This window comes from Carcharhinus amblyrhynchos, chromosome 33, assembly GCF_965287045.1.
Source record: "Carcharhinus amblyrhynchos chromosome 33, sCarAmb.v2.hapA, whole genome shotgun sequence".
Taxonomy (NCBI): Eukaryota; Metazoa; Chordata; class Chondrichthyes; order Carcharhiniformes; family Carcharhinidae; genus Carcharhinus; species Carcharhinus amblyrhynchos.
The window spans coordinates 13349529-13376787 of record NC_137356.1 but is presented as its reverse complement, the minus strand read 5'-3'; the positions used below and the strand labels follow the sequence as shown (position 1 = coordinate 13376787).

The window sequence follows — 27259 nt, the reverse complement described above, 5'->3', positions numbered from 1 at the left end:
TGACACAGTCACTGCTTATTTTGATATCGCAAAGTCGTCAGAAGGAGCTGTCGCTCAGACTAATGTGTCACTGCTTGTATACTCTCCTGTTGGGTATACCAATAGCTGGGTTCTCTGTTTTCTGATCAGCCTATCAACCATTACCATTACTTTTCCACACATGCAGGGAAAGCCCATGGTGCCCTGAAGGTACAGCTAGCAGAGAGAACAATGACAGCTCATTACTTGAGACATTCAGGTCATTGGTTACTGGCTGAAGAAAGAAGAGTCTGAAACAATTATAAAATAGGAGGAGGGAAGAGGCCATTTGGCCCTTCGGGCGTGTTCTGCCATTCATCATGACCGTGGCTGATCATCCAACTCGATAGCCTAATCCCATCTTCCCCTTCATGTTCCTGATGGTGGGGGGAGGCCAGAACCAGGGGTCATAGTCGAAGGATATGAGGTAAGCCTTTAGCAGTGTAATGAGGAGATGTTTCTTCACCCAGAGAGTGATGAGCTTGTGGAAAATTCACTACCACAAAAAAGCTAAGGCCAAAACATTGCACATTTTCAAGAAGCAGTTAGAAAGAACTCATGGGACAAAAGGGATTGAAGGGTATCGGGGGAAAGCGTGATCAGGTTATTGAGTTGGACAATCAGCCACGAACAAAGAACAGTACAGCACAGGAACAGTCCCTTCAGCCCTCCAAGCCTGCACCGATCATGATACCTGCCTAAACTAAAACCATATGCACTTACAGAGTCCTTATCCTTCCATTCCCATCCTATTCATGTAATTGTCTAGATGCCCCTTAAATGCCGCTATTGTAACTGCTCCCACCACCTCTCCGGACAATGCCAGACATTCACCATCCTCTTACATCTCCTCTATACTTTTCCCCACGCACCTTGAACCTATGTACCCTAGTATTTGACTTTTCTACCCAAGGAAAGAGCATCTGACTATTCATGAATGGTGGAGCAGGCTCAGAGGGCCGAATGGTCTACCCCTAACTTCTATGTTTCTAGGTTTTGAGAATCCTATGTTTCCTACCCATAATGTCACATCCTCTCCCCACTGCAACAACTCCAAAAAGTATCTGAGCCAATAGTTTGTTGATTAGTCAATAGAATAGCAGATGGATTAATGTGTTGGCTGGTACCTGAGTCTAACTTTTATTTCATTTGCAGCTGTTGGCTACAGACAGGATTTATCTGGAGTTTCCTGGGCCCTGTGTGCTTCATTATTCTGGTAGCTATTCTCTCATTTGCTCACCCAACTCGGGCTAATATCCAGGTTAAAGATTAAAGTAAAAGTTTGGGCTGACAGAAGTTGAACAACTTTGCTGTGTGTAAAATTGAAGCTGAAGCTGGTCTGAGTGCTGGATGCGTATCCCTCTCAGGTCTCGCTCACGGGTGGTATGGTGGCACAGTGGTTAGAAGTGGTTCGATTCCCGGCTCAGGTCACCATGTGTGTGGAACTTGTACATTCTTCCTGTGTCTGCATGGGTTTCCTCCGGTTTCGTTCCACACTCCAAAGATGTGCAGGTTAGGTGGATTGGCCATGCTAAATTGCCCCTTAGTGTCAGGGAGTCCAGCTGGGATAAATGTGTAGTGCTATGAAGATAGGGCCTGGATGGGATTGTGGTCAGTGAAGACTTGATGGGCTGAATGGCTTCCTTCTGCACTGTGGGATTCTATGATTCTATGCCAACAGCAGATCCTAATCTAACGCACAGTATAACATACTTGCTGCAGCCTAATACTCCCTAATTATTAACAGGTCAACACAGCCCTCTTGGTCTCCATCCTCTACACTCTGCAGAAACAACTCTCTGGTCTTAACACCGAAGTATCAAAGATTAAAGACAAACGGTGAATTAAATTATTTGATTTACACTCATCCTAATGGTTATTATATCTTAGCTTTGTTTGTACTTTGTTTCCTGCACCAATCTCTTCCCCTGCCTGTGATAGAGCTCTGAGGTGGAGTTACCTTGTCAGGGGAGGCGATGGCCTAGTGTTATATCACTAGGCTATTAATCCAACAATCGATGGTAGTTTCATGGTCAACTAAGGGCCAAATTGTCTGACCATCCATGTTGATGGGATGTTCCAGTGCTCTCAATGGCGACCACTCCCCCACCCCATGGTGGGTTTCCCAACTGTGATGGATATAACCACAAAATGCTGCCAACATTAGTCATTGGAAGATCCCACCAATGCTGAGCTGCCTCCACCAACAGTGAACATGCAGAGGTGGCAGGTGGGGTTGGGGCGGGGGGGCGTGGGTGGTGGGAGGATGAGAAAATCCCACTCTAAGTGTGCAAGAGGTTTATTTGGAAGAAATTTAATGTATCTCTGCTGTCACAAAATGTCTGCACTCCTGCTTACAGTTCAGCTCTTGTAACTACTGTGGTACCTTTGCTCTGAGTCCACACCCAGGCATAAATAATCAAGCACAGTGAGCACAGATCAGTTACCAGACTCGTGATCAAAGAGCAATTGATTAATTGAACACGACAGTGATAAAATATTGCTTCCACGTTCAAGTTACACAATGTTTTATTTTGGCCTAGAATGCTGACATTTAAAGCCATCGCACAGGTGTTTATCCTGGGCTGTACCTGGATTCTTGGCGTGTTTCACTTTGAGAAGGAGACCATAGTGATGGCCTATCTATTCACCATCATCAACAGTTTCCAGGGCGCCTTCATCTTCATCATCCTCTGTGTTTTGAACAAGCAGGTACAGGATATCCTAAAGCCCCCATTACACTTTTCAATTCTATGTCGTGAAGTGCGAGAATCATTTTTAATTTCATCTTTAATTTTCTCCTCCTCTCTCCTGCGCAAAGGTGAGGGAAATATACTGCAAGTGCTTTAGCAGAATCAGGAAACCAGGTTTATGGTCGGAATCAGCAAGGACGAGTGTGGTGACAGCCACACTGGTAAGTTTAAGTTCATTGGAAATACTCCTTGCTCAAACCAAGGCAAACCTTTCAGATTTAGCTCAATTGGTGCCACTGTCGACTCACGTCAAGTCTTGGGGAAGGATTTTCCACCCCCTCTAAAGTGTGTTCTCTGGATATGAGGTGGCTTATCATTGGTTGGCAGGTTCTTCTGTTCCCATCAATGTCCGTGGCATTTCCCCCAGGGGTAACCACCCTGGGGGTTGCCATCAGTGGAACCAGAAGATCCAGCCACCAGGCTGAATAATATTCATTTAGGATTTTACCTACAATCTCTGGTTCCACGCATACATTGTCCCTTTGGCCTCTAGTGGGCCTCATTCTTTCCCTGGTCATCCTCTTGCTCCTAATATACTTATAAAATGTCTTGGGGTTTACCTTAATCTTATCTGTCAATAATATTTTGTGGATCCTCTTTGCTCTCCTAGAGATATATAGCACGGAAACAGGCCCTTCAGCCCAACTCGTCCATGCCAACCAAGTTCCCTAAACTGAACTAGTCCCATTTACCTGCATTTGGCCCATATCCCTCTAATCCTTTCCCAGCCCGGTACCTGTCCAAATGTCTTTTAAATCTTGTAACTGTACCTGCCTCTACCACCTCCCCTGGCAGCTCATTCTATACACGCAACACCCTCTGTGTGAAAAAGGGCCCTTTTAAATCTTTCCCAGCTCACCTTAAATCTATGCCCTCTCATTTTGGACTCCCCTACCCTGGGGAAAAGACTTTGCTATTCACCTTATCCATGCTCCTCATGATTTTAAATCTATGAGGTCTTAATTTATTTGTAAGCACCACCCCCCGCCCCCAACACTCTGTATACTCCTGAAAGGCCTCCCCCATTTTTTAGCACTCTATATCTACCAACGCTTTGTTACTTCTCTTTATCAAACCCTCGATTATCTCTTGACTTCCAGAGTTAATAAACAAAACTTCTTATTTTATTTCCAAGGGAGGGGTGAGCGTGATGGAATCTAAAATATAGAGACTGAGTCAATCTGGAGAATCACAGCGCCGAACTTCACAGATTATCGTAACGGACTGAGAAAGTGGAATTTGTAATCGCTAAAATATTTCAGTGGAAATCTAAATTAACAGAAAAGGCTTTTAAAAATGATGCTGAAAGATCTGGAGCTGTAACTAACAACATGGCTGAGAGTTTTTTTTAGTGCTTCTCTCTCTAGCATAAGCTAGGCGAATCTCACAGTCTTGTTTCAAATCCTCACAGATTTGGTCTTTTCAAACTAAGTGTAATCTAGTAATTCCTGTGTGGTGGAATATGGAGGTTTTTGGCTTCTAGATGTCCCCTGCATCCTTGCAGGTTATCTTGGCTGTACATTCTGGGATGTCTCAGAGACATTTCCCCGTGCATAGTTCATCTCCAGGACAATATGAATCACATGGGTAGAACTGCTGATTAGCTATTCTTTAGACCCCAATTCTATTCTATCTTGAAGTAAGTATATAGTTTAAGTTGACATTCTCAGCATCTCCCTGGGATTTCGGGGCCTTGCCATGCCCTCTAACCACCTCCCCCTGGCATGCCCACACAATGGGACACTTCCCTTTACATCTTCCTATAATAACACTGCTGACACATCAGACTGCGCAACATCCAGACTAAACACTGTAAATACAAGGGCTGCTGCCATTGTCTCCAAATGTGAACACCTTACACCTATTCCCTTTCTTTAAACTTTAACAGACCTCAGCACAGGTCATATAACCACCAGAATTTTGCCCTAAAATATAACAAGCTTATAAACCTTAAAATTGGAACACTTGCTTCCCTCTGTAATTGCCTGGTTATAAGAACTAACATAGCATTAGCCTTTATGAGAACTTTTAGACATAATAATTACATTTTATGATTTGAATATGCGAACAGAGAAAGCTAGATACTAATCTATAAATTACATTGCCACAAAACTTTGAGCAGGAAGTACAAATAGGCAAACTTCCTTCCTTTTTCCCAGCCATCTGCCAACTCAATCTGGAGCAAACCCCCTAAGGCTCACCTATTGCATATAGGTCAGAGGTCCAATAGCTTTGGATCCCACCATCCTGGTTCAGGGTGCTTAGCCTATGCCAATGCTCTCCAACCACCTCCCCTGGCATGCCCACATAGTGGGCCACTTTCCTTTACACCTTCCTATAGTAATACTGCTGACACATCAGACTGCGCAACATCCAGACTGGCAATGCTGTCCTCATCCCCACCATATCCTCACGAGCGATTAGTCATTGTTGCAGCAGTAGACTGTACCTTCCTCTTTTGTGGTGAACTCTATAAGGGAATTTCCATTGCTGCATTGTGTTCCTGGCCAAGTGCATCGGGCCAAGACTCTCTGGAGACTTTTCTTTCATGAAGCCTGTCCAAATTAAACATTTAGATAGCCCCTTTTGCACCTAGGAAACCCCCTTTACAACCTACACCCAATGAATTACTTACTAAAATGTAGTTACAGGTCTCTATAGAATCAGAGAATCTCTACATGCAGAAGAGGCCATTTGGCCCATCAGGGTCTGCACTGACTGTCTGGCAGGGTATCTTACTGAGGCTCTCCCCATCCCTATCCCTGTAACCCCACACATTTCCTACGGGTAATCGATCTAATTAGACATCTTTGGACATTAAGGGGCAACTTAGCATGGACAATCAACCTAACCTGCACATTTTTGGACACTAAGGGGTAATTTAGCATGGCCAATCCACCTAACCTATACATTTTTTGACTATGGGAGGAAACCCAAGCAGACACAGGGAGAATGTGCAAAGTCCACACAGTCACCAAAGGCCGGAATCAAACCCAGGTCCCTGGGGCTGTGAGACAGCAACTTTAACAAATGTGCCACCATGCCACCCATGATACCAGCATGCCAACGCACTGTGCTGCCACTGCTGTAATGTCGGAAACTCAGCAGCTCATTTATACACAGCACAACCCCAAAACACAATAAAAGCAAATTACTATGGATGCTGGAATCTGTTTGTCATGTTGGTTGGATCATTAATATTGGGGCCTTAGCTGCCCCTGGTCTGTCTTGAAGGGATAATTACATAGGGTAACAGGGATAGGGCCTGAGTGAGATGCTGTTTTAGATAGTTGACGCAGACTCAATGGCCCAAATGGCCTCCTTCTGCACTGTAGGGATTGTATATGGTTCCTCTAACATCGTAAAATGACTCATTTCAGGAATGTTATCAAACACCATATCACAGAAGAGGATGGTATCATAGGTTTTTAGTAGCATCATAAAAAAATAGAGAGAGGCAGGAAAGGTTTAAAGAAAGGTGTGCTAGAGCCTAACGCCTAGGCCACTGAAAACACGGCCACCGATGGTGGAGTGATTATCATCGCAAATACTCAAGAGGCCAGAATTGGAGGAGTTTTGAGAACCGGCAGGGGTAGAAGACGTGAGGTCACCCTGTACCTCTACACTCGACATTTACTGGTGGTCACTAGGCTCAGAGCTATCATTGGTTTCCAAGAATTTTATCAGACTTGTCCTTTAAGGTCAGTCTAAGATTGTAATTGCATGAAGGATGGGGCAGCATGGTGGCACTGCTGCCTCACAGCGCCAGGGACCCAGGTTCAATTCCAGCCTTGGGTCACTGTCTGTGTGGAGTTTGCACATTCTCCTTGTGAGTGTATGGGTTTCCTCTAGATGCTCTGGTTTCCGCCCACAGTCTGAAGATGTGTGGGTTAGGTGGATTGGCCGTGCCAAATTGCCCCTTAGTGTCAGGGAGACTAGCAGGGTTAATGCATGGGTTGATGAGGATAGGGCCTGTGTGGTATTGTTGTCAGTGCAGACTCGATGGGCTGAACGGCCTCCTTCTGCACTGTAGAGATGCCTTGATTCTGTGAATGTCCACTTGGACCCTCCATTCATTTTTTTAACAAAGTCTTGGGATTTAAGTGTGGCGGTCAAGGCTACCATTTATTGTCCTAGTTACCCTTGAGAAGATGGTGCTGAACCACTTTCTTGACACTATGCAATCCATGTGATGTAGGTACACACACACCATTCTTACAGAGGGAGCTCCAAGATTTAAAGCCAGCGACTTGAGGACTGGCAGTATAGTTCTAAGACTGGATGGTGGTAATGTCCCATCACCAATCCATCACACAAATCAGCCTCCCATCCACTGACTCTGTCTACACTTCCCGCTGCCTCAGGAAAGCAGCCAGCATAATCAAGGACCCTATGCACCCCAGACATTCTCTCTTCCACCTTCTTCCGTCAGGAAAAAGATACAAAAGTCTGAGATCACGTCCCAACCAGCTCAAGGACAACTTCTTCCCTGTTACCATCAGACTTTTGAATGGTCTTATCATATAATAAGCTGATTTTTCTCTACAGCCTAGCTATGACACTTCATTCTGCACCCTCTCCTTGCCTTCTCCCCTATGTACTATATGAACAGTATGTTTTGTCTGTACAGTGTTCAAGAAACAATACTTTTCACTGTATCCCAATACAAGTGACAGTAATAAATCAAATCCTAATCAAATCAAACACCTCGGTGGCGGTGGTGTTGCCCTTGACCTTTGGGTTCTGGAGATCATGGATTTGAGAGGTGCTGTTGAAAAAGCCTCAGCGCATTGTTGGTAGTGTATCCTCATGGTTAGGACATGCTGCAGCCACAGTGGTGGAGGGAGCAGCTCTTGAAGGTAATGGATGGATGCCTGATAGCTGCCTCCATTTTATAGAATAGCAAGGTCAGTAGCGTCCTTGCATCTGAGCCAGAAGCTCCGGGTTCAAGTCCCACCTCAGAACTTGATGGCCAAGGAGGGTGCATCCAAACGCAGCCAAAGAGGTTGATTGTCAACCTGTAAAATCCTTCCAAATGTGCCAATGGCTGGCAATGAGACTGGGAGAGACTCCTGGTCAGCCACGCTTGATGTGAAGTAACGTCTCTCAAGCTATAAGCCCCTGTTCCAGGGAAAAACAACCTTGCTAGGGGAACAGATGGAAGTCTGTGCGCACTAGGTGCAGTAAGAGAAACACCAACCAAACAACTTTGCAGAGTACTTTCCACAGAAAATCTAATGTTATCGCACTTTGGTCAAACCAAGACACATAAATCACTTGCAAAAAACGCTTAACACCACTAAACTCAGGAAATGGTTTCACAGACCTGAACTTGCAACAATATTTTCACAACAGAAGTGTAAATTTGTACCCAACACTATTCAATAAAGCTTGGAATTGCTACATCAATGTTTCTGATTATTCTCTGGCGAGTTCTGTAACGTGCAGCTGAAAGGGTTAATGTGGGATGGAGGATTGAGATAAATGTTACTGAAGTCATAGAATCATGGAGATATACAGCACAGAAATAGGCCTTTCGGCCCAACTTGTCCATGCCAACCTGGTTTCCTAAACTGAACTAGTCCCATTTGACTGCATTTGTAGAGACTCCCCCTATCCTGGGGAAAAGAATCATACAGCCCCTACAGTGCAGAGAAGGCCAATCAGCCCATTGAGTCTACACCAACAACAATGCTTCCCAGGCCCTATCCCCATAAGCCCACACCCTGCTAATTCCCAGACACTAAGGGGCAATTTAGCATGGTCGATCATTGGACTGTGGGAGGAATCTGGAGCATCCAGAGGAAACCCGCGCAGACCAGGATATTGGCTATTCCCCTTATCAATGCCCCTCATAATTTTACAATCCTCTATAAGCTCAACTCTTGTCCTCCTACACTCCAGGAAAAAAGGTCCCAGCCTGTCCTCATAATTCAATTCAAGCTTTCCAGTCCCAATAACATACTTGTAAATCTTTTTAGCACCCTTTCCAGTTTAATAACATCCTTCCAATAGTAGGGTGACCAGAATTGTATGCAGTACACCAAATGTGGCCTCACCAATGCGTCTTTGCTCTGAGTCAAAATTACTTGCCAGTAATTCCAAACTGCTCTCTTCTACGATAAACTTCAGATCTTGAGGAATACAGGCACCAGTTTGCACACAGCAACTTCCCACTGAGATAATGACTAGAAAATATCATTCACTGATGCTGGTTGAAGGACAGATATTGGCCAGAACACCAAGGGAGAGCATCCCCACTCTATTTATTTATTAGTGTCAGCTTACATTAACACCACAATGAAACTACCATGAAAATCCCTTTGTCGCCACACTCCGCTGCCTGTTCAGGCACACTGAAGGGGAAATTAGCATGCATCTAACCAGCACGTTTTTCAGACTGTGGGAGAAACTGGAGCACCCGGAGGAAACCCATGCAGACACAGAGAGAACGTGCAGACTCTGCACAGTGACCCAGTGAACCTGGGTCCTTGGCGCTGAGAGGCAGCAGTGCTAACCACTGTGCCACCTAAGAAATAGTAATAGTGTCATAGGATCTTCCACATTCTCCCAGGCAGCTGGGGCCTCAATTTCACCATGTTGTTTGACAAAACAGCACATTCAAAATTCCTGCACTCCCTCAGCACTGGTGCATCAGTTGAGATTTAATGCTCCAAATCCCTGGAATGGAATTTGAAACTGTGACCTACCGATTCAGCTATCATTAAAACAGAAGCAGAACTTCATACAAAATGTCACGTGTATGTGTGTTCACCCGCAAATCGCTCCAACTGGAGTTTCCTGCATCAATGTTATGGTCTGGCCATCTTTCAATTCACTTTTCTGATGAGTGGTTCTGTGGGAAGCTTGAGATGTGCAAAGGAAGTGGATTCACAGGGAGAGGTTATTAGTGGCATGAGGGTTAATTTTAACCCAAACCGCCTGCCAGAAACCGAGCAGTGGGCTCTTTAAAACGAGCGCCTTTTCTTCCATTTTAACCCCATAGGGTTTTATGGGTGAGCGGGATGCCAGAATAACATGAGGCAGAAGCCTCCGACAAGTCCGCAAATCATGGCAGCTGTTGCGTCAATAGGATTCCAAGGCAGATTGTACTGAGATCTGTGCAGCGAGTTCTTCCCTGCAGTAGGCACCCCCACTCCTCAACCCTTCCCTTCCCTAGAACCCCTGTTCACCACACATCTGTAAGTTGGCAGATAGATGATGGGCGGGCAACTGAGCAATGTCCCCCTTCATGCCCATTCTACATGCAAAGCATTTAAATGCAGCCCATGAATTAAATCACACAAGTCCCTGTTCCTTGAAATAAAATCACACTTTAGACTTCACAATTAATAGTACTGATCATGCTTAGGTAAAATGAGCATACAACCAGAAACAGTAGCATTAGTTTTTGACTTCTTATGAGGTACAGAAGCAAAGGGGAAAGCCAAAATAGCCCTTGGAGCCTATTCCACCATTCATGTAGATCGCGGCCTGAATTCTCTGGCCATTCATGCCGGCGGCATTCACCAATCAACACCCTTTGTGTTGAGCCTCTCACTTGCAATCCAGTAATAAAAGATGGTGCAAGTACAAGGTCTTCACAAACTCACTTTATTCTCTTTTACAACTCCACATATGCACCTGACACCCAATGCCACCTGTAACCTCTTTATATACCTCACTGACTTCTATTAAATGATTAACATCCAAATTAGAACTTAATGTTAATGCATTCCTAACACTCCAGTGGGTTCTAAGGCCAGGTGGGAGAGGGGAGTAAAAAATTGCGTGGACGGGATTCTCTTTGGGACCCCATGCACCCTGCACTCAATCTCAATTGCACGGTATTGCAGATATTGCCCTGGACAGAAAGCCATACCCCAATTAAGATCTTTAAACGGCCACTTGACAGTCTTTTCTTGCTTAGTCCCAGTTTTAATCTGGCGAGCGCTGATTGGATCAGGATGCCAAATGGAACAAATTAAAAATTTTGATCTCAGGTGGAAGGGGGCACCTTCAGTTTTGGGGTGCGCTCTCCTCAGAACTAAGCACTAAATTCTCCTTCCTCACTTCTGGCAGCAGCGAGGTGTGAACAGCCAGAGAATTCTGGCAGTTGTCTCACCCGAAATGTCTGGTTTTTCCATGAGTGAGGGGGCGTAGACTCACAACCCCAGCGGTTCGCCAGCTCACGTCATGATTTAAATGCTCATGATCAGGGACAAAGCGGTTAACCAGAATAATAGGCAGGATTTTCCGCCCCTTCCCACTGGCAGGATCATCCAGTCCCACCAGAGGCGAAGCCTCGGGTTCCCTGGTGGCAAGGTGGGCAAGTCACACAAAACACCATAGACATCGGTGAAACAGGAAGATCTCACCAGCTGCCAATGATGAGACACCAAGTGAGGAGGCAATGACTGAATGGTATTATCGCCAAACTATTAATCCAGAAACTGAGCTAATATTCTGGAGACCCATGTTCAAATCCCACCACAGTAGATTGTAGCATTTAAGTTCAATAAAAAATACCTGGAATTAAGAATCTACTGATGGTCATGAACCCATTGTCGATTGTCAGAAAAACCTATCTGGTTCACTCGTGTCCTTTACGGAAGGAAATCTCCTGTCCTTACCTGGTCTAATCTACATGTGACTCCAGAGGCATAGCAATGTGGTTGAATCTAAAGTACCCTGCAAAGGCAACTAGGGATGGACAATAAATGCTGGCCCAGCCAGCGGCCCCCATGTCCCATGGAGGGAATAAAAATAAAAGCTTTTAGTGCAGGAGCAAAGACCTATTCTAATTTTAATAACCCCTCAGAAACCTCACAAGAGAAACACTTTGGATAATGGAGAAACATATTAAATATCCTGGATAGAGGGGAATTAAATAATCTGGTTCACTAATGTCCTTTAGGGAAGGAAATCTGCCATCCTTACCTGGTCTGGCCTACATGTGACTCCACAGCCACAGAATTCAACAAAAAAAATCTGAAATTAAGAATCTAATGATAACCATGAAATCATTGCTGATTGTTGGAAAAACCTAACTAACGTCATTAATGTCATGGATTCACTAATGCCTGTTACGGAAGGAAATCTGCCCTCTTTACCTTGTCTGACCTACGTGTGACTCCAGCCAGCGATGTTCATGTTATCCCACAAATGAATGAATGAACCTGTCACTGGAAAACAGGGTACTGTAGGTGGTGTGGGGGATGAGGAAATCTCACCCAAGGTCAGTGGTTGGGAGATGCAGCTGCCCTTTCACTTGAGAATAAAACACTATTTGCCAAACCATTATGTAAATGGGTTTTGTACTCAGCTGTGTGAATGTTAATTTGAACTGGAACTGCACGTTGCCATCAAGATACGAAAGAGGAAGGGGGAAAATGTGTGAGCTAACATTGAAACAAATTCTTTCCTGTGTGTCAGCCACTATTCGTGCTGACAACCTTTGCACGGAAATTGTGGTGGTGGAACATGATCAAGGGCAACAACATCTTGCATTTATCTAACCCCTTTTCCAGAATGCAACAATCCGAGGAACTCCACAGGAATGTGATCAAATACAACTTCACAATGAACCACATAACAAGATGTGATGGAAGGCAACCAAAGGCTCGGTCAAGTAGGACCCATTGGATCAAATTAGGAGAGTCTTAGAGGAGGGAAGGGAAGGAGGTCAAAATAAAGGTCGAAGGGTCAAATTTTGAGTTGAGGGCCTCGACTGCTGAAGTCATGCCAATGTTGAAACAATTAAAATCGGGCCTTATCCAGAAAGTAAAGTTTATTTATCAGTCACAAGTAGGCTTACATTAACACTGCAATGAAGTTACTGTGAAAATCCCCACACTCCTACACCTGTTCTGGTGCACCGAGGGAGAATTTAGCATGGCCAATACACCTAACGTCTTTTGCTCTGCAGGAGGAAACCAGAGCACCTGGAGGAAACCCATGCAGACATGAGGAGAACATGCAGACTCCGCATAGATAGTGAACCAAGTCGGGGATCAAACCCAGGTCTCTCGAGCTGTGAGGCAGCAATGTAACTTTTTTTAGAACAGAGAGCTAAATGAATATACAGAACTAGGGATGGGTGTGAAGCCATTGAGGGAATTTGAAAACATTGGGTGAAAAGTCAAGTACTGGGGGGACATAGGTTTAAGATGGGAGGGGAGATTTGCAAGGCAAATTTTTTTACGCAGAGAATGGTGAATGTTTGGAATGCGCTGCCGAGGGAGGTAGTGGGAGCAGGTACAATAGCGGCATTTAAGGGGCCTGTTCCTGTATTGTACTGTTCTTTGAAAGGTTTTAAATTGCGATTGCTTGACTGGGAATCAAGGTGGATCAGTGAGCACAGGAATAAATGGCATTTGTGCCAATTAGGTCATGGGGCAGTCTTTGGGTGACATCAAGCTTCCTGAGGATGGAAAGTGGAAGGTCGGCTAGGATCACAGTGGAATCAAAGTGTGAATTTTCAGAATGGTGAACACTTGGTTCCCGCCTTCTGGAGTCTGTGGGAATCACATCGCCACCAGCGCCAACAAGCTCACTGCCAGTCCACACTCAATTGAACGTTGATTGGCAGCAGGCGGGATTTCCATCCACCCTTGCATTTAAAGGCTTGGCCAACAGCTCTGGAGCCCCTCCAGGCACAGTGCTGCAGTAGCCAGAAGAGGTACTGCAGCGCTATGCCTGAACCTAAGGCCCAGGACCGTGTTTCAAGTAAGTACCAGGGGTCCTGGGAGCAGGAGGAAAAGGAATGCCATGATGGGGGGATGGGCAGGTTGGGCAGGAGATGGAAGGGAGGGCAATCTCAGCGTTGGGGATTAGGCCAAAGAGGAGGGAGGGCTTAAGTTCCAGGTTCCAAAACAGAGGGCGCCCTGAAACTAAAGCTTTCCACCCAAGATCAAAATTTTCAATTTTTCTATTGGCACCTTGATCCAGTAGAGTGCCCTGAGAGTGGACAGGCAAGACATTCAAGTGGCCACTTAAGGATCTTAACAGGGATATGGCTTGGCTTCCTGGTCCTAGGAACTGTCTGCCCTAGCGTGAAATTGTGACTGGGTCAGGGTGGGCAGGAACCCAGAGGGAATCCTGTCCATGCAATTTTACCCTGCCCCGCCCCATCTTATTACCCACCAGAGAGGGGAGGACATTAGCGGGGGGAAGGTGTGGATTAAGGTGGGGGAGGGGTGGGGGAGGGATCATAAAATTCTGGCCCAAATCCAGAAGTAGCAAAAGCAAGGAAGAGGGTTTCAGCAGCTGATCAGCCTGGGGACCGAGCCAGACAGAGTCAGCATGAGACATGCTGCAGGCATGTGGAAGCTTATCAAATTTGACAGCAAGATGACCAGTAGTTCTGGTTCAGATGCTGCCCATGAGAGAGTTGGAGTCTGCAGGGAGGCAGCAGAGTTGGTGGTGGCGTTTGGAACAACACTGAATGTAGTACTCGCAATGTGACAATTTACAGACAGTGGCGGTGCCCAGAGACATCCTGTTGAGGTAGGAATGGGGGTTGTTTTCATCACCTGTGAATACTATTCTCAGATGATGTTACCTAGAGGTTACATGTAGATAAAAAATTGGAAGGGGTCACGGAGAGCTCATAGGGACACTATAGCTAACAGTGAGGGGGTGGGAAGTGAATCCAGAGGTGGCGGCCATGCAACCAGTGCTGACCAATCAGGTGTGAGTCACCCTCCAGCTGTGGGCCCACAGTCATTTAACAGCCAATCTGCCATGAGCTGGAAGGAATTCCCAATGCTGAGAGTTGATTGGGCTGGGATTGTTCTCCTTAAAGCAGAGAAAGCTGAGGGGGGACCTGATCGAGGTGTACAAAATTGTGACCAGCAAAGATAGGGTATGTAGGAAGGGACTTTTCCCCTTAGTAGAGGGTTAAATAATGTGATGGCATGGTGGTACAGTGGTTTGCACTGCCGCCTCACAGTGCCAGGGACCTGGGTTCAATTGCAGCTTCCGGTCACTGTCTGTGTGGAGACATTCTTGCACGTTCTCCTTGTGTCTGCATGGGTTCACTTCGGGTGCTCTGGTTTCCTCCCACAGCCCAAAGATGTGTAGGTTAGGTGGATAACCCCTTAGTGTCAGAGAGATTAACAGGGCAAATACGTGGAGTTACAGGGATAGGACCTGGGTGGGATTGTGGTCGGTGTAGGCTTGATGGGCCGAATGGCCTCCTTCTGCACAGCAAGGTTTCTATGTTTCTATAATCAGGGGGCACAGATTTAAGGTGAAGGACAGGAGATTTAGAAGGGATTTGAGAAAAAACTGTTTCAACCAGAGGGTGATGAGAACCCTTGGCTTGAAAGAGTGGTAGAGGCAGGAACCGTCACAATATTTAAGAAGCATTTAGATAAGTACTTGAAACTCATAGCATACAAGGCTGCAGACAAAGTGATGGAAAATGGGATTAGAATAGATTGATGGCCAGCACAGACACAATGGGTCAAAGGAGAGAAGACTGATGGGGCACTAATTGGCCGGGTTGGATTTGTCCTGGTTTTTGTGTACAGTACATACCTGGGCACATTTTCCACATTGCTGGTAGATGCCAGTGTGATACCTGTGCTAGAATAGTTTGGCTAGAGTCACAGCAAGTTCAGGAGCACAAGCCTTCAGGACTATTGCCAGAACATTGTCAGGACCCATAATATCCATCTGTTTCTCGATATCATGCAGAGTGAATGGAAATGGCTGGAGACTGGCATCGGTGATGCTGGGGAACCTCCAAAGGAGACAGAGATGGATTATCCGCTCTACACTTCTGGCTGAAGATGGTTGCGAATGTTTCCGCATTAATTTTCGCACTGATGTGCTGGGCTCCTCCATTACCGATGATAGGGATACTTGTGGAAGCATTTGAGCTGTTTGTGTTGTTTGATTGTCCACCACCATTCACAGCTGGATGTGGCAGGACTGCAGAGCTTAGATCAGGTCCATTGTTTTGTGGAATTGCTTAGCTCTATTATTTGCTGTTTATGCTGTTTGGCATGCAAGTGATAAAACATGATGGGTTGAATGACCATCCCTTGCTCTGTAACATAGAATCCCTCCGGTGCAGAAGGAAGCCAATCAACCCATCGAGTTTGTACCAACTCTCTGAAAGAGCATCTCACCTTGGCCAACCCCTGCCCAAGCCTCGTAATCCCATGCTTTTGCCATAGACAATCCATCTAACCTACATATCCTTGGACACTAAGGAACAATTTAGCATGGCCAATCCACCTAACCTACACATCTTTGGACACAACGGAGCAATTTAGCATGGCCAATCCACCTAGCTTGCACATCTTTGGAGTCTGAGAGGAAACCGGAGCACCCAGAGGAAACCCATGCAGACATAGAGAGAACTTGCAAACTCAATCACCGAAGGCTGGAATTGAACCCAGGTCCCTGGCGTTATGAGACAACGGTGCTAACCTCTGTATCACCATGCTGCCCACATTTGATGATGCTGTGACTCCATGGGCAGAACTTTATGCATCCTGGGCACCAGCCCAACCCGGAAGCAGTATAAAATAGTGCATGACAACATTGGCAGCTTAATGAGCCAATCAAGGGAATTAGCTGCCCTATATGGGAGGCAGGCGAGATCAGGATATTGAATTTGTTGATCAGCCATGATCAAAATGAATGGTGGAGCAGGCTCAAAGGGCTAAATGGCCTCTTCCTGTCCTAGTTTCTATGTTTCTACGAATGTTATACTGCCTGTGCGATGGTTAGATCACCACACAGGCAGAACAGACGATCCATTTCCCAAATATTCTCCATCGCAGGCAGGAAGGGGAGAATGAGGGGAAGGGAAAGGGTGCAGGGTGATGGGCCAGTGTTTTGCCTCTTGACATCGCCACTTCTACTATGAACAGTGCCAACACACACCATAATTTACTTTCAACAAGCTGTCTATCTGGCGAGACAGCCAGCTGGAGAAGTATTGAGAATGGATGTGGTTAGATGATTTACAACAGCTTACAAAACAACGATGTGTTTGCCCCACCCATTAGACCCACGTCACCACCATGAGAGCACTTGGAGCCGTCCGTTGTATGTGAAGCGACTTGGGGGGAGACACGTGAACACTTCTCAATAAGCGCTGGTCTATTCTTTTTGAACAGAGCCAGTAGATCAATTGTAGGCCAGTGAGACATACCCCACATCTTTGCTTGTGTTGTAAGGGTTCATCAGGTCTGACCTTGGAGTCAACGGTTAAGATTAACCACAGGCACATGCAGAGGTGAGTAACAGTTCATTGTAACCTCAACAGAAGCCGAGTTATGCATTGCAGTTGGAGAATCGCTAATTTAGAGTGATACGTTTGAAGTGAGACTACTTGCTCAACATCAAGACCTAGACATTCTTTGTGGAATTGTCCAAGGGAGGTTTAAAGTGATTTAATGGTCACTCATCATCTAATGTTTAATTTTCCACTCTCGTAACAGCTTCCGAAGACCTCTTATGTTTCTGAAGGTGATTTATTTTCTCGGTGTTTGTTCTTTGGGTGGGGCAGGGGAAAGGGGTAATATAGTCAGACTAATAACCTCAGCACAATCCAAGAATGGTTTGTTTTTGACATGACTCAGTATTCATGTATTATAAAAAATTCTAATCTAACATTTTGCGAATACCTGCAGTTCTCAATGATCCGATGAGCCCTTCCCTCAGTAGGCAGAGAAACTGGACTCGGAAAGATGAAAAATGGTCACCATTTGGCGTTTCTCAGTAAGTTAGTGACCAAATTGTGCATTTAACTGTTCGAATGTTTTCAGGGTACAGTAAATGTGTTGTTTGACCATTTTGTCTCGTTGATTGTAACCTAGTTGGGAATGACAGGTTATGAGCGGGAAAGAGACTGATTAGACTGTCTCTGTATTTTTTTTGGTTGAGAAATATAAGTGAAGAGCCATGGCTCATGAGAGGTAATCAAGAATGCTGAAAGGCCTGGTAGATTGGACATGGGCAAGATGTTTCCATTAGAAGGAGAGACTAAGATCTGAGGGCACAGCCTCAGAGTAAAGAGACGATCCTTTAGAACTGAGATGTGGAGGAATTTCTTCAGCCAGAGGGTGGTGAATCTGTGGAATTCATTGCCACAGAAGGCTGTGGAGGCCAGGTCATTTAGTGTATTTAAGACAGAGATAGATAAGTTCATGATTGGTAAGGGGACAAAGGTTATGGGGAAAAGGGCAGGAGGATAGGATTGAGAAACTTATCAGCCATGATTGAATGGCAGAGAAGACTCGATGGGCCAAATGGTCTAATTCCGCTTATATATCTTATGGTCTACTTGCACTTGGGATGACTGAGGTCAATTTTCTCAAGCCTTATCAGTGAGACACATTCATTTCAGACTCTGTGGTCAAGAGTGTGAAATTACCCCAGTGAAGTGTTAGGTGTTATCATGGTTGAAAGGAATGATGAGGTAAATCAGGAGAGTGGGTGATCCTCCCTATCTCTGTCACCACCTCCAGTTTTACAACCTTCCGAGATCGCTACGCTCCTCTAATTCTGTACCTCTTTCACACAGCTTGAGAGAGTCATAGACACATAGGGCAGGATGTTTCAGCCGCATTCATCTCAAAACCAGAAAATCCCACCAGGGCAAACAGATCTTCCCATGGTCCGCCCCTCACCTGCTACGAGTCCTGAAATGAGCAGGACAGGAAAATTCCACTCATAGAGCTTTACAGCACAGAAAGAGGCCCTTCGGCCCATTGTGTCCGCATCAGCCACTGAGCATCTATCTATTCTAATCCCATTTTCCAGCACTTGGTCCATAGCCTTTCGTGCTGTGGTGTTTCAAATCCTCATCTAAATGCTTCTTAAATGTTGTGAGGGTTCCCGCCTCCACCACCCTTTCAGCCAGCAAGTCCCAAACTCCCACCACATCCTAGTTGAAGAAGTTTTTCCTCAAATTCCCTCTAAACCTCCTGCCTCTGACTTTAAATCAATGCCCCCTGGTTATTGACCCCTCTACTAAGGGGAAAAGTTTTTTCCTATCTACCCTATCCATGTCCGAAGGGCCTGTTCTGCGCTGTAATGTTCTATGTTCTATGTTCTATGTTCTATGTCCCTCATAATTTTCTACACCTCGATCAGACCCTCCCTCAGCCTTGTCTGCTCCAAGGAAAACAATTCCATTCTAACCAGCCTCTCTTCATAGCTGAAACTCTCCAGCCCAGGCAACACCCTGGTGAATCTGCTCTACAGCCTCTCTAGTACAAGAGAAGCAAGTCATTGTAGTTGAGAATTTGATGGGTCTTGAGTGAAGATAATGGGGATGCAAACAGCAGAATGTAGAGGGTGATGAATTTGCAATGTAAGAAGTGCACTGGCATGAAGAACCGGAGACATCAATGAAATAGAGAGATACAGTTTGCAGAGAAGAAAAGTGGTTAAATATTGAGTATATTCACAGGGAATAAACATTTTGAAATTCATGCACTGATAGCTACTTGATTTGTTTTCTCTTTGTGGAAATAAGATGTTAACATTAAGTGAAAAGTGCAACTGTTGGCTGTATGGTGTTCCATTAGACTGACGGCCCATAAACAGACTCAATTGGTCAAAACTGGTATTAGTAATTTTTGAAACTTAAAACAATTAGACCATTAGCAACCCTAAAGTATTTGTTACATCATCATCTTTCACCTCTCAGTTATACTCAAGTAAATCGGGACCTCTTCATGTATGCCTCTGTTGTGGGTACAATGCAATCAACCCCTTGAAGCAGGTTAGAACATAACAGCCAGGTCTGGTTCCCACTCATCCAACACCAGATCAGACCCCTTGCCTCACCAGTGGCAGGAGCAGAGATTCAGTGACAGGACAGTGAGTTGACGAGGTGAGGGCAAGATGACAAATGGTCAGGGAAATCTTGCTAAACCCAAAAAAGGCACTAGTTAGGCCACACATGGAATTCTGTGAACAGTTTTGTTCCCCTTATCTAAGGAAAGATATATCAGCATTGGTATAGGTCGATCCTGGGAATGGAGGGATTTCCCTATGAGGAGATGTTGAGTAGGTCGAGCCTGTACTCATTGGAAAAAATAGGACATGCCACGTTCAGGGGTGGAGCCTATAATTTTTGTTGCAGTGGAGAGACTCCCTGCCAGAATTTTACTGCTCCACCGGAGTGAGCAGGGGGTGAACCATGGAAAGGTCCATTGACCTCAGGTGGGATTTTACAGTTTCGGGATGAGCGAGGCTGTAAAATCCCACCCACTGTCATCCAGGCCTGGGTGTGTATCTACGTATTGTGTTTGCAGGGGTGCACATCTGTATGGGTTTGTGCCTGTGTGTTTGCGTGTCTGTCTATGTCGATGTTTGCCTGTGTAGTGTGTGTCTATGTCAGTGTGTGTCTGTGTGGGTATATTTCCCTGTAGGTGTGTGTCTGTGTGCATGTATGTGTGTCTGTGTGGGTTTGTACATCTTTGTCGGTATGAGCATGTGTGTGTGTCTGTATTGGTGTGTGTCTGTGCGGGTATGTGTATCTATGTGTGTGTATTTGTGTTGTTGTGTACGCATGTCTTCATGTAAGTGTGTGTCTCTGTGCATGTGTGTGACTGTGTTTGCATCTATGTCGTTGTGTGTCTGTGTGAGTGTGTGTCCATGTAAGTGTGTGTCTGTGTGCATGCATATGTCTGTGTGTGTCTGTGTCAGTGTGTGTCTGTGCTGTTGTGTGTCTGTGTGAGTGTGTGCATTTGTGTGTGTCTGTGTCAGTGTGTGTTTGTGTCATTGTGTGTCTGTGTGGGTGTGTGTCTGTATAAGTGTGTGTCCCTGTGCATGTGTGTCTCTGTGTGTGTGCATCTGTATGTGTCTGTGTGGGTGTGTGTCCAAGTAGATGTGTGTCTTTGTGCGTGTGTGTGTCTCTGTACGTGTGTGCGTCTGTGTCGGTGTGTGTCTGTGTTATTGTGTGTCTGTGTTGTATGTCTGTGTGAGTGTGTGTCCATGTAACTGTGTGTCTCTGTGTGTCTGTGTCTCTATGTGTGTCTGTTTGTGTCTGTGTCAATGTGTGTTTGTTTCATTGTGTGTCTGTGTGGGTGTGTGTCTGTGTAAGTGTGTGTCCCTGTCCGTGTGTCTGTGTCATTGTGTGTCTGTGTGGGTGTGTGTCCATGTAGATGTGTGTCCCTTTGCATGTGTGTGTGTCTCTGTATGTATGTGCGTCTGTGTGTGTCTGTGTGGGTGTGTGTCCATTTAAGCGTGTGTCTGTGTGTGTGGGTGTGTGCGTCTGTGTGTGTCTCTGTGGGTGTATGTCTGTGTTATGCGTGTCCATGTGGGTGTGTGTCCATGTAAGTGTGTACCTCTGTGCATCTGTGTGTGTCCGTGTCATTGTGTGTCCGTGTGGTGTGTGTCTGTGTCATTGTGTGTCTGTGTGGGTGTATGTTCGTGTAAGTATGTATGTTTCTAACTTGTGGGTGTTGCACAGATAAATATGTACATTCTACCCGCAACCAGAACATTTTACATTTTATTTTCGGGCTTGAGCCCTGATATCATCGTGCAATCGAGCAATATTTTAGTCACGCGGGGGGAATCAGAAGTATTCCCACCGACAATTAATGAGCCAGTTAAGGCAATGAAAAGGGCAATCAAACATGTGCCCACCTAAAAATTGCACGGGCAACATAGACTGCTATCCCATTTTTCATTCTACTCGCCCAATAACAGGATAAAAACGGGGGCTGGAACACTGGCTGTGAATCATGAGGAGTTGAAGTGAGAGTTTGCTGTCACTTTAGTCTTGAGATTTCTTGAGATTTTGCATCTGTCTTCTTCTGAAGTCTTTCTTTGTTAATTTTGTTCCAAGCGTTCTTGGTCACTCCTGTAGGAGCATTGCTCCCAACAGTGTGCAGGGCAGTGCCATCTGCATTTCAGCAGACAGGGGTTGTCTTCTATACTGGGAGCACTTCCTCTGAGCAGAAAGAGGAGAACGGCTGAAGGGGAAGGAGGCCAGCTGCCTGCAGGCAGTGTCGCAACGAAAGACCTGCAAGGGGTCCCGAGTCCTTGAAACTGTGAGGCAGACGTGCGAACCACCGTGCCACTGTGCTGCCCATTAATGACTCCATCCGTTACCTGCAACCTTGTCCTGCGCTCTGACCCTTAGGTGGACCCGAGGTTTCTGACCTCATTTTACATCCTTAGCACACACAGATATCTGTGCCTTCTGTTACTCTGGCTCCTACACCTCAGAGTGCTGATCAGGATGACCGCCCTTCCAGAGTTCTCCACGCTTAGCCATGCCAGCCCAATGACACACCCTTACCAATCGCATCAGACCATTGAACTTTTTTTGGCCCCGGATACAGTACAGCGCAGCACTCTGACCACCTCTGCTTTTTCTTGAGGTGGCCTCCTCTTGCGAGGCATGAAGATGCCCCAGCTGGCACACGCTGCCTCTTTGGGAGTGTGCAGGCTCTCACTCAAGAAACGGGGGGATGGGAAGGGTTGGGGGGGTGCAGAGTGCCCACCTGCAATGCCCACTCACCAGGCCTATTGACCGGGTGATGTTGCCATCATGGTGTTCTATTTGCTCAGCTCTCTGCACCTCCTCCAACTCCTGGATGTCTTCCATGTTCACCCTCAGTTGTGATTAAACCCCCTCCCCCCCATTGGGATTGGTGCCCTCTACGCTGCTGCCATTGCCACCAGCCTTTCTTCAATGGGGAGAGGGGTCACGTTTCTCAGTGGCTACCCTTAATTGACCCACCAGTGTGACTGATATCACACCCTTAGCGGGCAGAGAGCGAGGCATATCCCAGCAGGCAGTGAATGAGGCATATCCCAGCAGCAGTGAATGAGGCGTATCCCAGCAGCAGTGAATGAGGCGTATCCCAGCAGGCAGTGAGCGAGGCAAATCCCACAGTCTGTGAGCGAGACATATCCCAGCAGGCAGTGAGCGAGGCATATCCCAGCAGGCAGTGAGCGAGGCATATCCCAGCAGGCAGTGAGCGAGGCATATCCCAGCAGGCAGTGAGCGAGGCATATCCCACAGTCTGTGAGTGAGGCACATCCCAGCAGGCAGTGAGCGAGGCATATCCCAGCAGGCAGTGAATGAGGCATATCCCAGCAGCAGTGAATGAGGCGTATCCCAGCAGGCAGTGAGCGAGGCAAATCCCACAGTCTGTGAGCGAGACATATCCCAGCAGGCAGTGAGCGAGGCATATCCCAGCAGGCAGTGAGCGAGGCATATCCCACAGTCTGTGAGCGAGGCATATCCCAGCAGGCAGTGAGCGAGGCATATCCCACAGGCAGTGAGCGAGGCATATCCCACAGGCAGTGAGCGAGGCATATCCCAGCAGGCAGTGAGTGAGGCATATCCCACAGGCAGTGAGTGAGGCATATCCCACAGTCTGTGAGTGAGGCATATCCCACAGGCAGTGAGTGAGGCATATCCCAGCAGGCAGTGAGCGAGGCATATCCCAGCAGGCAGTGAGCGAGGCATATCCCAGCAGGCAGTGAGCGAGGCATATCCCACAGTCTGTGAGCGAGGCATATCCCACAGGCAGTGAGTGAGGCATATCCCAGCAGGCAGTGAGCGAGGCATATCCCAGCAGGCAGTGAGCGAGGCATATCCCAGCAGGCAGTGAGCGAGGCATATCCCACAGTCTGTGAGCGAGGCATATCCCACAGGCAGTGAGCGAGGCATATCCCAGCAGGCAGTGAGCAAGGCATATCCCACAGTCTGTGAGTGAGGCATATCCCACAGTCTGTGAGCGAGGCATATCCCACAGGCAGTGAGCGAGGCATATCCCACAGGCAGTGAGCGAGGCATATCCCACAGGCAGTGAGCGAGGCATATCCCACAGGCAGTGAGCGAGGCATATCCCGGCAAAGGGTTAGCATTTATTAGGCAGAGGATAAGAGAGTAAGTTTTAATCAAGGGGGACAATTTTCTTTGCATGGTGTAGTCCTGTTAATGTTGGTTTTTTATCAAGGCTTGGTAAACTGTTTTCATTATCTCATGCACATCATCAGAGAAATTCTAATGCTTAATATTGCCACATTTCATGAGACTGTGTTACCTCCCCCCCGCCCATTCCCCCACCCTAGTGATGTATTTCTACAGTGGCTGGGACCAGGGACGTTCTCCAGGTACAGCGTATGCTGGTAAGTTGAAACACGCTTTATTTTTTAAATAATGTGCATCGAAAACTTTAATGCTTACAAGGAAAAACAGCCAGAGAGAAGTTTGAAACAGCTACTCATTAGGGCTTAGGTCACTTTGCAAAGTCAAGTAACAACCCAAAGCATGATTCTGTGTGACTCGATTGGAAAATGGATTAGAAGAGATAAGTGCTTGATGACTAGTACAGATACGATGGGCCAAAGGGCCTCTTTCTGTACGGTAAATCTCTGTGACTTTATGATTTGAAGAAACGTTGCCATCCATCCCTTTCCCTGCAACAAAGCTCCCATCCATTTATTCTTCCATTTGTTCATCAACAGATTCATCTATTCAGTTCATCATCCCTTTATCTGCCCATCCATCTGTGGATAGCCCTTTCAGCCCAGTCAGCTAGACCTGGTGCTCGCGCTCCACATGAGCAATGGTCCTAAGTTTCATATGCTTGTCTTATTTCTACATTTCACCCTTAGTCCTTCTTTAAACCATCCATTCCTAAATGTTGACGTGCTCTCTTTCACTTACTAACTCCAGTAAGTGCAGCCCACAGCCTCACGACACTTTGTGTTAAATAAAAGGTTTTGATTGTAAATTTAATTCCCTTCATTCCATCAATCATTGGAAACATCTGGTTCCATGTATTCTGTCCCAACCTTTTCCTTCACGCAGATTCATTTTTCTTCTTTCTTTCGTGCGATGTGGGCATTATGGCAAGGCCAACATTTGTTGCCCATCCTAATTACTCTCGAACTGAGTTACTTGCTAGGCCAATTTCAGGAGGTTGTTCTGGAGTCACACCGGCCAGACCGGGTAAGGCTGACAGATTTCCTTTCCTAAAGGGGCATTAATGAACCAGATGGGTTTTTACAACAACTGATAGCAGCTTCATGATCACTATTACTGATACCAGCTTTCACTTCTGTTGTAAAATGCCTCTAAGAGTTAGCAGCAAGACATCATTGGATGGGAGATGTGTCATGCAATCCAGGCTTAGTTTTGTTGTTTTCTTTAGCAGAACACATAGCACAACTCTGATGCCTTGAATCTTTCCTCCTTTGTATATCTGCTCCCATGTATCTAATCTTAATAACTTAACCCACAACATGTTCACTCAATTCCTTATGAGTGTTTGGTACCTTTATAATTTAGTAAATTTAATTAATTGTAATTCACCAGCTACATAGTGGGATTTAAGCCCTAATCTCCAGACCATTAGCTTTGGCCTTTAGATTGGTAGTCCAGTGATGTTATCACAATGCCACCATCTCCTCTGAAGCTATGGTTAACGCCAGGCACTATACTTAACTGCGTTCCATTCAACCACTGCATGTTTTTAAAGAAAACCTGTAAACCTTGACAATGTGGGGGCATAATGTGGCAGGGAAACCTGCTAAGCATGTTAAAATGTATTAAAATAAGCGTCCTGCACTTTCTGGGTGTCACATTTCTGGCGAGAGGGCAGAGAAAATGATCTCACTGGCAAGAATAGAAAATGATCTCACTGGCAAGAATCCCGCTTTCTGATTGTCAGGAAATTTTGCTTCTATGTCACCATTCGCGCTCATGGTGAATGCAGGTGTGAAATTGCCCCTCACCCCTGTCAATGCATCTACCCCCGATCCAAGAGACAGCTGAAACCATCAACAGGGGAGGGATGAAGGGTGTGATGGCCATTTCTGTCTGTTGCAGATGAGGATAAGTGTCTATCTAAACCATGCGGGCCCAATGAAGTGTGTCGGAACGTCGCTGACAGCTTCTCCTGTACCTGTAAGAGTGGATATTACTCAGCTGAAGATAATACAGTTACAGGTGCTGCCGTGGGTTCTTGTAAAGGTAAACGTACAAATCGCGCTGACTGGCTTTTACCCAACTTGTCTACTACCAGCTGCCAACAACCTCCACCCCCCCCCCTCAACCCCCACTCCCCCATGTATCTGTCACCCTCACCTAGTGGCCAATCTTCATGTTTGACCCTGGTCGGTGAGTGTTAGCTGTCTATTCTATCGCCGTAGGACCATGCTTTCACCACCCAATGTCTCCACATAACTGTCTCACCAGATTGTTGCCTAACGTCAAGTTGCGGTAGACCTTGGCTGACGCGCCCGCTATTATGGGCCATTGCAACAACAGTCCCTCATAGAAACATGGAAACTAGAAGCAGGATTAGACCATTCAGCCCTTCAAGCCTGCTCTGTCATTCATTACAATCATGGCTGATCATCTAATTCAATATCCTGATCCTGCCTCCACCTCCCTCCCCCCCCAATATGCTTTGATCCTTTAACCTCAAGAGCTGTATCTAATTCCTTCTTGAAATCAAACAATGTTTTGGCCTCAACTACTTCCCGTGATAGTGAATTTCACACATTCACCACCCTCAGATGAAAAAATTTTGATGAGATTCCCTCTCACTCTTCTAAACTCCAGCAAATATAATCCTAATCTCGCCCACTATATATTCTTGAGGTATTGTCCCACTATTGAATGAGAAGGTTTTAAAGCAGAGTTTTATACAACTGTATTATAAATTCTGCTTGTTAGTACTCCTAAACACAGCACCTTACCAAACATTATGACTAAGCAACTTGAAGCGCTGTGCAGTAGCATAGTGGTGAGCATTGCTGCCTCACAGTGCCAGGACCCGGGTTCAATTCCACCCTCAGGTGGTTATCTGTGAGGAGTCTGCATCATGTCACATGGATTTCTTCCAGGTGCTCTGGTTTTCTCCCACAGTCTGAAAGATGTGCAGGTGAGGTGGATTGGCCATACTAAATTGCCCCTTAGTGTCAGGGTAAATATGCGAGGTTATGGGCCTGGGTGGGATTGTTATCAGTGCAGGCTTGATGGCCCAAACATCCTCCTCCTACACCAAAGGGATTCTAAGTAATTGAGTGAAAAATATAGAAATGCAGAATGTAGCTGCCTGGACTGAATTCACAGGGCTGTCATCTGGTGAATGGTAACTGAAGGTAGTTGGTCATTCCATTTCCCAGTGCCCATATCTTTCAATCAAGTGTTCTGGTCAAACGGAAGGTGTGTTGATGTGTCCCAAAATTCTGTTGCAGATTATAATGAGTGTCACAACATGCAAACAGTGTGTGGCAGTGATGCGAGCTGTCACAATACAATTGGAGGATTCTATTGCCTGTGCCACGGAGGATTTGCTCGAGTCTCCGGCGAGACTAATTTCACTGGTTACGGCGCTGGCTGTAAAGGTGAGGAAGATACTGAGATCCAGGTCCCAGTTTCTTCACTTCTCTTGCACAGGCTCTAAAGAGGTTTATTTTCTTATTCATTCAATTCATTATGGGCCAGCACTCATTGCCCATTTCAATTGTCCTGG

The 27259-nt window shown here is 46.1% G+C and overlaps 2 protein-coding genes and 1 long non-coding RNA gene across 3 annotated transcripts in view; all 3 read left to right on the top strand.

Annotated features, from left to right (window-relative positions):
• LOC145360897 (adhesion G protein-coupled receptor E1-like) overlaps positions 1-6512 on the top strand; it is a 69289-nt gene extending 62777 nt beyond the window's left edge. The window contains exons 11-15 of the mRNA XM_080216400.1: positions 1174-1234; positions 1766-1857; positions 2562-2730; positions 2840-2932; positions 3907-6512. Coding sequence (XP_080072526.1) covers positions 1174-1234; positions 1766-1857; positions 2562-2730; positions 2840-2932; positions 3907-3939 — 448 coding nt within the window. The 3' untranslated portion in view covers positions 3940-6512. The remainder of the gene's footprint in view (positions 1-1173; positions 1235-1765; positions 1858-2561; positions 2731-2839; positions 2933-3906) is intronic.
• A 10354-nt stretch (positions 6513-16866) lies between these two features.
• Positions 16867-23900, top strand: LOC145360919 (uncharacterized). Its single transcript, XR_013889790.1, has 3 exons — positions 16867-17028; positions 17426-17513; positions 23844-23900. It is a non-coding gene; the product is annotated as an uncharacterized LOC145360919 (long non-coding RNA).
• Positions 23901-25479: 1579 nt separating this feature from the next.
• LOC145360896 (adhesion G protein-coupled receptor E3-like) overlaps positions 25480-27259 on the top strand; it is a 38033-nt gene continuing 36253 nt past the window's right edge. The window contains exons 1-3 of the mRNA XM_080216399.1: positions 25480-25492; positions 25606-25749; positions 26982-27131. Of these exons, the coding sequence (XP_080072525.1) occupies positions 25480-25492; positions 25606-25749; positions 26982-27131 (307 nt within the window). The remainder of the gene's footprint in view (positions 25493-25605; positions 25750-26981; positions 27132-27259) is intronic.